The sequence below is a fragment of the Athene noctua genome, chromosome 1 (genome assembly GCF_965140245.1).
Source record: "Athene noctua chromosome 1, bAthNoc1.hap1.1, whole genome shotgun sequence".
Lineage (NCBI taxonomy): Eukaryota > Metazoa > Chordata > Aves > Strigiformes > Strigidae > Athene > Athene noctua.
The window spans coordinates 5,491,006-5,506,050 of record NC_134037.1 but is presented as its reverse complement, the minus strand read 5'-3'; the positions used below and the strand labels follow the sequence as shown (position 1 = coordinate 5,506,050).

The window sequence follows — 15,045 nt, the reverse complement described above, 5'->3', positions numbered from 1 at the left end:
AATGTCTCTGAAATCCAGCCTACAAGCAACATCAACACCCTTGTGTCTGTCCATTGCCCACCTCCTCTTCAAGAACTCCACCAGAGAAGACGGCAGTAGCTGGTTTATTCTCTATCACATCGTTGATTAGGATCAGCATCATTACCTGAGAAGCTGCAGCCTGACAGATTTGAGCCTAACCCTCCCTCTGTGTGCTGGGTTTTGTAGCACTCTGGGTGGAGAGTCTCCCTGGGAGATGTAGTTGGTGTAATTAGCTATGCCATGAAGTATTTGCTGGAGATAACAAGTAAGAAGACTACATCAGCTAGCAGTTGGGATATTTGCTTGGGAGGAGACCTTAAGCTTCTAGTTCCTAATCCAGTATCTGCTTTATCCAAAACTTTCACATCCCTGCTTTGCTGCTGACTGGCGTAACTGTAGAGCTCGGAGCTCTCAGCAAAGGATATGGAATGATGCCACAGAAGCACCCTGTTCCAGAGCATTCCGTAAATCCCCATGACCAAAATATTTACCAGTGAGCTATTGATTTAAATCCCTGAAAGCAGATGAGGGGAGTGAGTGCAAACCTTGCAGGCAAGGTTTCTTTCAGGGTCAAGCCCAGGGCTTTTAATGAGCCTTCAGGGCTCATCAAGACATCTGCCTAAGAACAAACAAAACTCAAGGCAGTTGCTATCAGCCGGAGCAACAACAATGACCCGAAGTCACGAGGGGGCACAGCCTTGAAGCAGTCCAACCTCTCCAGGTCAGCAAGCCCCTTACCATATCTTAGTGAAAAATCTAGAAAAACAGCCCTGAATGGGGGAAAGGGATCCTGACTGTCACCGTGTCAAGTTGAGTTGGTCCACTTGAACACGTGGATTTAAATATTGCATGTTTAAATACCAACATGGCAGGATACATCAGAGCTGCAGTACATTGGTCTTACAAGGATGGAGAGAGCAGGGTGGGATTAGGAGCTACGTGGGATCATTGATCACTGTCAGCCAGGACACAGGGCTGGGACACAAGGAGTTGTAATGCTTTGGTATTTTACAACACGAGGTATTTTAGCTCCAAATATTTTCAAGTGCAACACGCTATCACCTATATCCCATGCAGGAGGTGTCTGCAGTTCCTTCCAGTTTTCCTGATTACAAGAGAAGTTATTTTCCATCTCACAGCCTTCTCAAGGTTTCTCTTGAACGCCTCTGTCCTCTTCCTAACTTAGGAAGTGAAGATTTTACTACAAACATCACACTTCCTAGACCCTTTTCCCTAGGATCAGAGCCCTGTCTCACAGACAAGAGCCTGAAGTGAAAAGAAAGGTGGCAAGCTCAAAACCAATGTTCACAGGGTTGTTTTTTTTCCCAGATGGAGAATGGCTGAATTTGGAAACGCACTATCACAAAGCATTCTGATCAAAACTGACGTATCACACCTGAGGTAAAAATAGTGTGATCCAGACTAGGAGATTCAGGAAAAAAACAGGAGCTTCAGAAGGGATCTAGCTCTTCCGACATGAAGACAAATGGCAGCACATGGCAAGTATTGGAGAGCAATTGGATGGGGGCCAGCTGTGCAACATCTGCCCAGTTCAGGATGAAAAGATATCAGACTGACCTAGGAGCAAATGGATCCAATCTGGCAGTGCCGGTGACATTAATGGGTTTGATACCTACAGCATCCCAAGTCAAGACCACGAAGCACATCGACTTAGGTTTGACCAGATGGCAGCTCTAGTCCCGATTTTAAAATCGTGTACTTTGCACCCGCTTACTGCAGTGCGTGTCAATTTTTTTGGTGGTTTTCTAATATCATCATTGAGTTTTGTTACTGCTGGAGTGACATGGCTAAAAGAATGACATCATCTACAGATCTAAGAAAGGATGAGCCCATATCCTGTCTTCCACCAGCGTTAATGGAATATATATACATACACTTTTTAATTTAAGCTATGGTCAGAAACCACAGTTAAGGTTGGGAAAAAAAACACCTACTCCAAATTAACTAGGACAGCACAGAAACCCTTATAAAAAGTCCAGCAGCAAATGTGCCCAGACACCTTCAATTCAACAGAGCCCAGTATAAGCATCAGCTGCAGCAAGAGAACGGAGGAAAATGTCTCCAATCCTTTGTGCTTCTCTGGTAAGAACTTGCTTTCTGTTTTTTTTCCCCCAGTTAGACAGATGCATATTTAATGCTAATAGATGACTGTCAGGAATGGAGATGCACCTTATAAATGCTTGTTTAAACCATTAATAACTGAAAATAAGTAAAGAAGAAATTACTGAATAGCACCAACATGGGGCAGCAATGAGATTGTACGGGTATATTAGTGAACAAGGCTACTGCAACATACTGCGAGTCAAGAAATACATTGAAAATTCAATCTTAGGGTGTTGGGGTGTTTTTTTTTGTTATTATATCCTTTCTGTTATCTCCTGTATTCAATTATTTTCTAGCATTCACATTTTCTAATCACCAAATTACAACTGAGTGTGTACCCTACCGGTCAGCACTGTCAGAATTAGTTAATGAAGGCAGGAGTGGATGTGTTATATGACACATTTTCCCATAAATACTCCAACCTGCAGTATAGGCTTTAACTACCAGCTAAACTGGCTGTGGGTGAATTTCCCAGCTGCACAGAGGAGTCGTCAGGCATGCTGTGTTACAGCAGCTGTACCTGCATCCTATCCTAAATGTACCAACTCTCTGCAGTTCAGATCCCTGCTCTTAATGCTGTTGGCCGTGCTGTCAGCCAGCAGTTCTGCCTCCGGGAAGGTGATACAGCCCGGACTCAAGCCGGGGAGCCTCTTCAAGCAAGCATATGCTGGATGTCTGACCCAAAAAGACTCAACATTCCCTCAGACTGTGAGAGTCAACATAAGCATCGGCAACTCAAACCAGGATGCCATTGTGAGTCCTGATGTCAGCAGACGCTCTCTGGCTCCGTGGGATTACAGGTATGATCTCTGTCCCTATTGTCTAGAAATACTCATGCTGCCCTGGTCAAGAATACTGCCGAGGCTGTGCCCACATCTTTATTTTCATTGCTTCACTGTTGAGAGATTTTTGGAAATATGAGGGTATCCACAGTCCATATAATTCTCTTTGAATGATAACCAATACAGAATGGAGCACAGGAAAAAAAAAAAAAAAAAAAAAAAAGGTCTAGGTCAACATACAGAAGGCAAAGCAAATTATTTTTGTAGTTTAATTTATTTGTGTACCTCGGCAAGCTTTCTCTTCAAAAGCATCATTTACCTAACGGCTCATCAAAAATAACTCAGAGGGCTTGCATCATATTCAATGGTGGTTTAATAACATCAGCATCAGGCTCTAAGAACGTTTCATATTTTGGGAGGGAGCTGAAGGTCCTTAGGTCTGTCAGTCAGTCTGATAAGTGAGGAAGCTCAAATAATTTCTAACCCGTCTTTCAAAGTTAGTGTCTATCTGAAGCAAGTTCTTTGCAAAGGCAGTTGCATGCAATCCTAGCGTGTTTGTCTTATATTAAAAACCCACAGTATTTACTTTATTACACTTTAGTTCTTAAAAACCAGGGCCTACCGTCCCTTCATAGCCACTCTCACAGCGGGTACATGTTCCGGAGCAGGGAGCCCATAGTGATCCAGACTATCATGTCTCCAGAGATGCAGCAGCATTTCCATTTCAAAGACTTCCTTTCATGTCAACTTACAGGATCGATGAGGACCACAACCGTTTCCCCGAGATGATTGCCGATGCCAAGTGCCGCCACTCCAGGTGTGTGAATTTGGATGGGAAGCTGGACCACAGCCTCAACTCCGTCCCCATCAAACAGGAGATCCTCGTCCTCCGGAGGGAGAGGAAAGGTTGCCACCAGTCCTACCGGCTGGAGAAGAAAGAAATCACTGTGGGCTGCACATGTGTCACCCCCTTGATCCGACACCAGGCTTAAGGGAAGCCAGTAGTGTAAGAGCAGGGAGCCACGGAGGAGAACTGCATTGCCTAACAACACTGAAGTGAAGGGGCCTGATTCACTCTCTGCAAAACTGAAACAAGCCATAGAGATTAGCTAAAATCTAGCAGAATATATTAGAAATTTTGTAGTTCTCAGTTAAAAAAAAAAAAAAGCTTTCCCCGAAAATCTTGAACTCCATCAATTCAGAATCCAGAGAACTTCATGTGCCGGGCTGAAAAAGCAATGGGAACTGTTTACACATCTTTAGTTTACACTTTGAAATGTCTAATAAAATTAATATAATTAATATAATATAATTATTATAATTAATATTCGAATTATATTAATATAATTCTATTTATGCTGGTGGAAAATTTAGTAATAATGTATCTATTTATCCTTCTGTCATTAAAAAAAAAAAAAAAAAAAAAACAAAAAAACTCTGTGGTATTCTTCTTTCTAAAGAAGCCTTTTTGATAAGTCAAGAAATCACTCAATTCAATTATGACTCTATAAGAGATGATGCTAAACCCTAAAAATCTTTTAATAACATTTAGCTCTGCCGCAGCAGAACATAAAGCCCATAGAAAAGTTAGGGCTTGTATCATTAACACCATTTTACCGATAGAGAAAATAAGATACTCAGAGGAAAACGATTTACCAAGTGACACCCAATAGATTCACTTTCAAGACAGACAAAATAAGCAGTGGGTAACTACCCAGTGATCCACCTGATTATCCGATTGGAAAGGAATTTGTAAAGGTAGGTTCAGTACAACATTCTGAATGCTTCTCTGTGGAGAAATAAACTCCCTCCCCTAAAATGGCGAGTACGTTTCCACTGCTAAGTTTTAACTTCGGTCTGACATTGTCTAGAATTTCACTCCAACCCGTTTTAACACATTTTCTGTGGTTCAGGGTCGCTACCTGAGCACATGAGGAAAAGTACATGAGTGAATCAGGTGGATCATTGAAGCAATTAACGGCGTATCGCTAACTGCAGTCGTAATTTTCTCCATGCTCGTGTCCTTCCAATACGTTCACCGCCAGCAGTTAGTGCTTCAAATGTAGAGCACCCTGACACAGCACTTCTGCCACGGTTATGATGGGACTTGCGTAGGTGGATGTCTAGCACAGCAGGTGGGTTTATTTAAAGCATACTTGGGTTAAAAGTGCTCAGATGAAAATGTTCCATGTTTCAAAAGGCAGGCTGCTTTGCAAAGATGCGGATTTTTTTTGCTGTGTGCTGCGGTCTCAAGGAGGTGTGACCCTTCTCGGGTACTGGCAAAATGCCATCGGCAAATGCAACAGCAAATACAGAATTTAGAGAGATGCAGACGTCAGGGATACAAGTCCCTAATGAGAGTCAAAGTCCTCTCAGGTGAAAGCATCTCCCGCAGATCCAGCTGTGCCAACTGGAGATGTGATCATGCCAACTGGAGATGTGATCATCCCAACTTTGGCTCCTGGGGGTTATTCCCTCCAGCTGTGCCAGTGAGCCTAAACCCTCCCTAATCTACTCCAGGAAGAGTTAGATGGGTCAGCTTGCAACCTAAACTCCCAGCACGGCCATAGGTTTCACACCACCCTTTGACCTAGCAGATATGCGCTGGTCCAAGGAAACCTTAACTAACTGAGTGATCACAGTACCTGCAGTGACAACAGTGAGCTCCTGACCACACCTTTATTTACCTTCAAACACTGATATAATTTTACCCATATATAAGTATCTAGTAGTATTTGTGATCTTAATGTAGCTTGTTCCCTACCTTGTCTACAGCTATTTTTCCTTAAGGTCTTTTGCAGGTCCTGAAGTTCACTCAGATGACTGTTCCAAGAATATTAAGCATGGGAACAGACTGAAAAAAAAATAAAAATAAAAAATGGAGGAACACTCATTCTTTGATATTTTCAAGGAGTTACATAAATATCAGTCCAGGAGTATTGAAATAGAGATGATTGCCTTGTCCATTAGATAATCTCTCAACGTCCTAACACCTGCTATAGGAGGAGCTTTGGCAAATTCTCTGCAGCAGCTCAAGTAACTTCTAACAGTTAAAATTACGGTAAGTCCCACCCTTTATTACCTGGTAGTGCCGTTAGCTGGAGCTGTCACATGAGTAATGGAGAGTAGTTAGCAATGCTGCGAGAGAGCTACCATGTGGAAAAAGTCAGAACCAGGTCAGCAAGAGATGATGCAGCTGGAGTACCAAAATGATGACAGTTTTCTGCTGTTGGGCTGCAAAGATCCTCCAGTCCTGCTTCCAGCAACACCATTCTCCCTTGGACCATTTACCAACCCAGTTAAAACCATGCCTTAGGACACAAACATTTTTTTTTTTTACTTGGCCTCGTGGCAACTTCATGCTCACCCCTGCCAGCTGCTTGGACACGCTCCTGCAGAAGCGATCACCCAGATTCATTTGGCCTGAGGACTATTTTCTTTCCTACCCCAAGTTCTCTTGTAACTCCTGGCATCATGAGCTAAGAGGTCTTCTTTCGCATTGTTGTGTTCAGCTGGAAAGGAGCAAAATAATTCCAAATCAATGCACCCTGCCATGAGGTCACTGAATCAGTGCCTTTGTTTCTCTGGGTAAATGTTCATGACTACAGGTCAACAATGATCACACCAGGAGACCAAATCCTTCTTTCACTCTTGCACAGCTCTTTGAGGTTCAACAGGTAAAGCTTTGCCCTTTTTTGTTTTGGAGAGTTTCAATGCAATTCCCCACTTATTTGATGTCCTTTAACGATATTATTGCAGGGGGGAGGACTGGGAGTTGCTGCAAAATCTTCAACACAAAGGTTTCCAGTCCAGCACTGCTCCCTATCTCAGTTTCATGTCAGTTCGTAAAATCTGAGCAGCAGCAGCCAGATTGCTTGGCACGCTGTAAGACGCACCAGAAAGGGAAGTTTGAGATTGGATTTGTGTATCAAATGATCAGATAACCATGCTCATCATTGCCAGCTACCAAAGCAAGCTGGACAGATACCAGATGCTTTTAAAAGGTGATATAGGTTCAACTGTCTGGGAAGCCTTACAACATGAAAGAGGCCAGGAGTACAGATTTCAGAAGTCTGAAATAAAAAGTAAACCCGAAAAATTATAGGGGCAAGTTAGAGAGAAGATAAACCATCTCTGTTCGCTTACTGGAACAGGGAACCTTGATCATGATACAAACACATAGTGCTTACTAAGATTGCCGATAAAGCAGAAATACGACACTTTGTACTGGTAAAACCACTAAAACTCACCCATAGAAAGCTATGCCCAGAAAACAGTATTTTGCGTAGAGCCTACTCAGTTCATGACCCCCCAAAGAGCATTAAACGTATATTTAATCTCTTGTTGAAGTTACAGAAATAGGTGGAAAAACTGAGCTAGTTTTCTGATGGAAAAAATAAATGAACAAACAGAAAGGTTACACAGAAAGCAGAAATGGATTTATCTGTAGAGCTGAGGACAAGAAGCTGCTGCAACTATCCAGCCCTGGAAGTATGGAGAATAATTAGCAAAGACAGAAAATGGTTGTGTGAGTAGCAAAGATGGAAACCGTGGTTTGTTTCTGGTGCTGAGCCTGGTTGGCATCTTCTAAGTTCCTGAAAGCCAGCACCAGCACACAGTCCCATCCCCACCAACAGCTCCGAGTTTGCCAAGCAGTTATCAGGCAATCACAGACATTTTATGCATTTGGAGGTTTTTTTTGTCACTACCTTGAAACAGTGCTGTAGAAGATGCATATTTGGCCCACTCACCTAGATTTTTTTTTTAAGCACAAGGTTAAAAATAGTATCAAAGAGCAAAGAAATAAGAGGAAGAAGGGGAAGGAGGCAAAAAGAGAAGATTGAGGCAAGTCTCACGTTCTACCCTGCGACGGGACATGGGAACAGGTTTCTGGTCTGATCTGTCAGGCCATCTCCCAGCACAACCAGAACTCACAGCCGATATGGAAACTCACCCCATCATCTGTACCCATCATGTTGGCACTGAACCACAGAACCCCACAGGACTGACCAGCAAATCCCTCATTCCCTTAAAATTTTGTCTGTTAGGTCTAACTCTCAACAAGCTGTGTCAACTTCTGGATTTTCAAGACGTTGTTCCTCTAGCTTAGCAAACACAAACAGTTATTGGGTTGTTTCAACCTTTTAGTTTGCAACCTTTGCATCCTTTATTTATTTCATTTCTGTGCACTTTTAAAAGCAATGATTTTGTGGAATGGGTTGACCTGGTCTGTAGACCCTTTAAACACCCCCAGGAGCATCTGCCTGTTGTCAAGGGTCCGAAGAAGCTTGGCTCACACCTGCAGGCCAACACATCCAAGGTAAAAGCACAGGTCTGGGAGGAGGCATCTACCCGGGTTCACAGCACTGCTGTGCCTCCCAGCCCACGCTGATGCAGGGTCTCTGCAGTGTGCTGCCTCCGACATCCCCTGAGAGCTGCTACACAACAGGATCGCCGCTTGAACTGCCAGAACAGGCACAGCCAAGGGGAGGAGTGGGCAAGGAGGTCAGTGAGAGGCAAGCAGAAGAGGAAAGGAATAGGAAAGGCCACAAGGCTCAGACACCAACCTGTGACTGCAGGTTACTTAGCCCAGCAGGTTACAAGAAGACGTTGAAGGACTTCTGCTACACCTACAGCTGTGTCTTCTTCTCCTGGTAAAAAACCTGAGTCCCTGAAGACTGCTCTAAGCTACATTTGAGAGCCAGAGATGCCCAGCTGGGCATCCAGGGGCTGGATCCATTGCTGCAAGGGGAAGAAAACCAAGCAAAGCCTTTATCAAAGGCTGGTCCTCAGCTGTGAGCTGTACTTACTTTTGGTGGTGATATGACTGTGCTCTTTACAAGAAGCATAGATTTGTTTGCCATATTCTTAGACTGCTGGGAAAGCCAACCACCTACCTCACTGCAAAAGCCAGCCTAAGAAATAATCAGACTCGTGTTTACAACCAACTGCACTCTAAGAATGATGCCATTAGAAGGAAATAACCCTCGTTACTTGTTTTATTTAGAAACGATCCCCACATACAAACGCATGCCTCGCTGGGAGGTGTGTGGTTTGCATTTAATAGCACTGGCTCCAAAACCTCATGACCTGTGGGTGAGACTTCCTTAATCAGCTACTTTTGCATTTTTTTTAATTAGCTACTTCATAATTCATCCAGTTAGAACAACTCTTAAGCTAAGCTGATGGGTGTTTAACAGCATCAGCACAGGAGCTTACATCTGTTTAGCTGCCACGAACCCAATACTAAAATAATTATGTCTGGAGGGAGAAATACAGGCTAGTTTTCTCCCCGCAAAACAAGTGAGGACAACCCCACAAGGTCAGTTTATCAAGAGGAAGAGAAATAGGTCAGGAGTAAGAACCAGGGTGTGCAACGTGCGATTTCCTGGTCAGCGGTTACTGTAAGAGGAGAGCTGGTGTTACGCAAGAGCATGCAGATGATGCCTTCATGGGTTTGCACTCCACCACATGAAGAGCTTGGTGGTCATAACGAAACAGCTGCTGCCGCAAATGAGTACATACACTCGTAACTGAATGAGACAGTTTCCCTGCCTGGTTACCCAGGGCTTGTTGAACTGGCTCCCAGTGACCCGCGGGGCAGGGAATACACCTGACTCAACAAACAAGCACTAAGGGAGTCATTGAGAGCCAACGACTTGTCTGACCTACTCAGGGGAGGAAACCCAGGGTTTACCTGCACCAGGTGGATCCCATTTAAAGTGGCTGAAACGAAATACAACAATGCTTGCACACGGGTTTACCCTGGTTTAAATGCAGGTGAACAAGGAAATACGGGCTTAAAACCTCCACCAGCAGAAACCAAAGTCAGACATCTGAGAACCTGGCTCAGCTCTGGATGAAAGATGAATAATGTCAAAAAAAAAAAAGGCAACACTGCAGCAATCTGATAAAATAATAAGCAGTGGGACTTGCTAGGCTGTGCTCCTTGTATAACTAAGGGAGAGAAAGAGCAATTCTTCCTTCCCTAAGTTAGGCCACCTCAGCTCAGCAGGCTGTCCTGCCCTGGAGGTGTTTATTCCTTGTTCCCTTGATGCAGAAGGATCCTTATCCACCACTTCAAGCCCAACACCTAATATTTGGCTGGCTAAAGAGAGGTGAGACGGAACCATCTTTGCACATGTCCCTGCATTCCTGCTCAGCCAACCAACCATTCAGCTAGTGGAGGAGAAGGTTGCTTATAAAGGATGACATCTTGTCTGGAAGAGGATAGGACAGGCCTTTTCCAGCTCACATGAGCAAGGCTAGACCCCCGTCCCAAATCTCAGCTGCAGCCCTGCGATGTGATGTCTCCCACTGCTTTTCCCACCATACCTAAAGACCATCCTCAAGATCTAGAGGACATGGCTCCATATTGCCAACTCCCCCAGTGCTGCCTGTATGACCTCGCTTCACCACTTCCAGACCTTTTTGGCATCTTTTCATCTATTTAGCCTGCAAGTTCTCTTGTGTCCCCTCTTACTCATATCCCCGCACCGGAAAAAGCCTGATCTTTGCTGAAATCTCTCAGTGCTACAGCAGCACAAACCCATTCTCTGTGTCTACTTTCATTCTGAGCTATCATAAAACAACATTCTTTTAAATAAAATACACTTTTTATTCAGCAGATAAGTTATTGAATAAATACAGATAAACATCAACCATTTTTTTTATACTCTGAGCACGTACAAAGCCATAAATACAGTCATAAATAGAAGATATAAATAGAAATATAAACACTCGTTAGTTCTCTGCTGGTTTAACACTCAATGCAAGTGGACTCAATTCTGTCCCCAAATGCTCCGAAATAAGTCAGCCACTGCTCCCCAGGGGAGCATCCCCCCTAGAGTGCAATAAGAGCCAGGCCTAGGGGCATTTGTGTCACATTTACACTGTAATACACTAGTGAGCAGGCATGGTGGAAGGACAAAAAGGAGCTAGAGGATGAGGAAGGGAAGGAGAAGGTGCAGGAGGACGTATTTTTTGTGTCAGTGCTGGCTGGTATGTATATATCAGGGAAATTTACTGCCAAGGACAACTTTTGAAACTCTAACTCATTTGATTCACCAAACTGATACAAGCCACAATGACAAGAAAAAAAAAAAAGAAAACAACAAACACCGCACCCCCCCCCCCCCCCCCCCCAAACACTGCTTTACCCTCTCCCTGCTTGGAGTCACGCACAAAACTTTTTCTTCATCCTTCTCTTTCCCTTCCATCACCAGCTCCCAGAAATAAAAACCAGCAAGAATCAATACTTTCAGGAGGTAATTTGCTCAGATTTGGAAAGGAAATGTTATATTGAATTTCAGGAATGCAAGTTGGGCGTCTCCCCTAAGAGGTGTTCATAGGAGACATTTCTTCTTCCTGATGTTGTCTCTCATACTAATCCCTCCTAGGACTGGTGGCGGATGACTGGAGCAGCACACGTGCAGCCCACGGTGATGACTTTCTTCTCCAGGCGGTAGGTGGGCAGGCAGCCCCCCTGCTCCCGCCGGAGGACGAGGATCTCCTGTTGGATGGGGACGGAGTTGAAGCTATGGTCCTCCTGCCCCAGTGAGTTTACGCAGCCAGAGAGGCGGCACTTGGCATCAGCAATCACCTGGGGGAAGCGGTTGGGGTCCTCGTCAAGCCTGGGGATGGGGACACAAAAGGGTTTTATACACTTGGATAACGTGGTTGGGCAGGATCTTCTTGTTTATCTCCATGAAAGGAGCATGCTATTTACCTGTGTATCCTCACTATGAGTCACATCCAAAGAGTTTCCCTATCTTAAACATTTTTAGCATTATTTCCTAGAAACTGAATCAGTTGGGGGAGGTTAATACCACCATATCACTCTTTAGCAGTTGATGAATGGAGTGGAGCTGGGTGAAATACAGAACTGATTTTTGTTTGGTTTTGTTTTTATTTCAGCATTCAAAAATTTCTTTAAGTTAAGAAAATGTAAAATTACAGTGTACTGACATCTTATTTTCCTAGAGGAATAATTCATCATCATTTCAACCCCATGCAACACTACAGGCTTGGGGCAGAGTGGCTGAAAAGCTGCTTGGCAGAAAAGGATCTGGGGGAGTTTGTCGACAGCCAGCTGATTATGAGCCAGCAATGTGCCCAGGTGGCCAAGGAGGGCAATGGCATCCTGGCTTGTGTCAGCACTGGCGTGGCCAGCAGGGACAGGGAAGGGATCTGAGCCCTGGGCTCGGCACTGGTGAGGCCACCCCTCGATGACTGTGTTCAGTTTTGGGCCCCTCACTACAAGAAAGACATTGACATTGAGGGGCTGGAGCATGTCCAAAGAAGAGCAATGAAGCTGGTGAAGTGTCTGGAGCACAAGTATGAGAAATCTGGGGTTGTTTAGCCTGGAGAAGAGGAGGCTCAGAGGAGACCTCATCGCCCTCTACAGCTCCCTGACAGGAGGGTGCAGAGAGCTGGGAGCTGGTCTCTTCTCCCAATTAACAAGTGATAGAACAAGAGGAAATGGCCTCAAGTTGCACCAGGGGAGGTTTAGACTGGATATTAGGAAAAAATTCTTCATCAAAAGGTTTGTCAAGCATTGGAACAGGCTGTCCAGGGAAGTGGGTGAGTGACCCTCCCTGGAGGTATTTAAAAGGCATGTAGATGTGTTGCTCAGGGCCATGGCTTAGTGTGGACTTGGCAGTGTTAGGTTAACGGTTGGACTTGATGATCTTAAAAGTTTTTTCCAACCTAAATGATTCTATGGTTGACAAAGATTGATAAAATGATTAGAAACCATTCTAATGATGTCCCTCTGTGCTGCAGTTTCTCTTGAAGAAATCTCACCCAGCATCAAAATGTGCGTTTCAAGAAGTGTTTGCAATATTCACAGGACTCCAAGCATATGCTGAGAACCAACATCCATCCACCACAAAAATACCATCTGTGTAGCTCAACCATAGCCCAACCATTTAGACAACAACTAAACAGTTACCTGTAATCCCAAGGAGCGAGCGATCTGTTTCTGACATCATGGACTGTCCTAAAGGCTTGATCTGAATTGCTGATACGAACATCAACTTTCAGTGTTGAAGGGAATTTGAGATCCTTTTGGTTCAGGCAACCTCCACTAACCCTTCCAGAGCCACTGTCCTTGTTGGGTGGAGGATGACCGACCCTCCCACGGGGTGAGCTCTTTACGGTGAGTGCTAGAACCAGCACCAAAACCAGTGCTCTGAACTGGGAGAGAGAAAAGGTGTCATTAGCTCAGTTCAGTCAAGAAAGGGAGAACACAAAGAGCCAAGCCCTGACTAAACTGTGCCATCAATGGATCATCTTCATACTTTTGTTGAGACAGGTCAGCATGAGCAGATAACCCAACAATGTTAATAATACTCATCACAACAGATGCTAAACTCTGATTCGAACTCTGATTCATAGTTGGCTCTGCACCAAGAAAAGCATCTCTCCAACAAGCTATGAGAGGTCCTCCTCCACAGTCAAACAGAAGCCTTAGGATCTGCAAGGTGGGGTAAGGACTTGACTGACCCCATGCCTAAGCTTAGAAATGTAGTAAGCCATATGCATTCTCAGGACAGGACAGGTTAGCCACCTAGCAGCCATCTGCTGGGCATAACCCTTTTTCTCAATGAAACCTGAGATTCTTGGGCCATTCCAGGAACTAGGATTTTAGGAAAAGAAGACAGATAAATTTTAAGAAAATCACAGGAATTGACAGTACTGCAGATACTCCCCATATCGAAACTTAAATGCGCAGAGATTCACTTCACAGTGAAATTTCAGCACTTTTGATAACATACTGCCTGATGTTGACTGTCTCTCCCAATCCCACATCAGCAGTGCTGCCCTCACAGATAAATAACGGATAGTCCTTTGTCTCCTTGCCACTCAGGCACCAAACCCATTTTCAAAAGCTCAGGAGAGAAACCTGTGTCAGACAGACTTAGCGTCCCACTCAGCTCCCACTAAGACCAAAAGGGCTGTTTGCAGATAACAGCATCGTGGGATCTGCATTCTGCTTTTTCTTTTGCAGCAAATATATCTTAACAGTTACACCAAATGTAAGTACTCACCACTGCAGCATAGCTGGCAAAAGCCATAGCAACCCCTCTGCTGCTTTAGCCAGATGCACGTGGAGGTAGAGCACAAGAGTTCTCCTTCTCCGAGACCTCTTCCACTCTGCGTGTGTCTCAAAGCCAGTTGTGATCTCCTTTTTATAGTCAATGTCAACCTCTACCATCCTTTCCATTGCAGCATTTAGCTGGCTTACCTGACCCGAGGTTAGGAGCTGATATTTCATTTTCTAGCCCACTTCCTTCCGCCTACCTCCAGAAAGGGGAGGGCAGATACTTATATCTTCAGAATCCTAAATCAACCAACACACTTTATTCAGGCAGATCAAGAGATAAGAGAAGAAAAGGAGAAAAAAAAATGTTCAGGTAGGTTTTTTTTTTCTTCCCTTCCCACCCACTCTTTCTAATATTAAAGCTCTCTCACCACAAACACATCTGTGGATGCACTTCCATGTGACTCACACAAACCATACGGCAGAGATCAACATGCTGCAAAGTCAAGCACCGAACAAGGGTTTCAAAACGAGGACAGGACATGGAGCTTCGTGGCTTAACCTCCCTTTGCTTCAGCTGAGCAATCCACCCCCACCTCATCTCGGGGATTCCTCCATGCTGCAGTGACCTGGCAGGGGAAGAGTAGATGCCCAGGGGAAGTCCTCCTGGGGGACCTCAGAGTGCCAGGAGCTGGGATGTCTTCCCCATTCATTGCTGAGATCCCATCTGGACGTTTTCTGGAAAGCTCTTTGAAAAACTCATGCATGCCCTGTAAGGGCCCTGAGGGCACTAAACGTCCATGCTGAACTTGACCAGCACCACTATGGGTTTGCCTCCACAGCCCATCACCAGGAGCCCCATTTCAGTTCAGCTTTGGGGCGCCAGGCCCTGCTTGAGGTATGCCGTAGGAGTGCTGGTTTCCTGCCTCTTCTCTGGCTTTGTCTACTGGACCGTCCTTGGAGTAGTGTTTCTCCTGGATGGACTCCTTGGACGTACATGGTAGACCATCACCATGGCCATACTGTACTGCATTTTGCCTAGGTCTCCTCTGAGTGCCAGGGGTCTGGAGAAAA

The 15,045-nt window shown here is 44.7% G+C and overlaps 2 protein-coding genes across 2 annotated transcripts; one reads left to right on the top strand and one right to left on the bottom strand.

The window, feature by feature from the left end:
- Positions 1-2,097: 2,097 nt before the first annotated feature.
- LOC141967598 (interleukin-17F-like) lies at positions 2,098-3,919 on the top strand. The gene is made up of 3 exons (XM_074921558.1): positions 2,098-2,124; positions 2,701-2,945; positions 3,682-3,919. Exons 1-3 carry the CDS (start codon positions 2,098-2,100, stop codon positions 3,917-3,919), a joined length of 510 nt encoding a protein of 169 aa, XP_074777659.1.
- A 7,403-nt stretch (positions 3,920-11,322) lies between these two features.
- Positions 11,323-14,005, bottom strand: LOC141967588 (interleukin-17F-like). Its single transcript, XM_074921546.1, has 3 exons — positions 13,979-14,005; positions 12,880-13,124; positions 11,323-11,560 (listed from the first exon to the last, which is right to left on the bottom strand). Exons 1-3 carry the CDS (start codon positions 14,003-14,005, stop codon positions 11,323-11,325), a joined length of 510 nt encoding a protein of 169 aa, XP_074777647.1.
- Between the last annotated feature and the right edge of the window lie 1,040 nt (positions 14,006-15,045).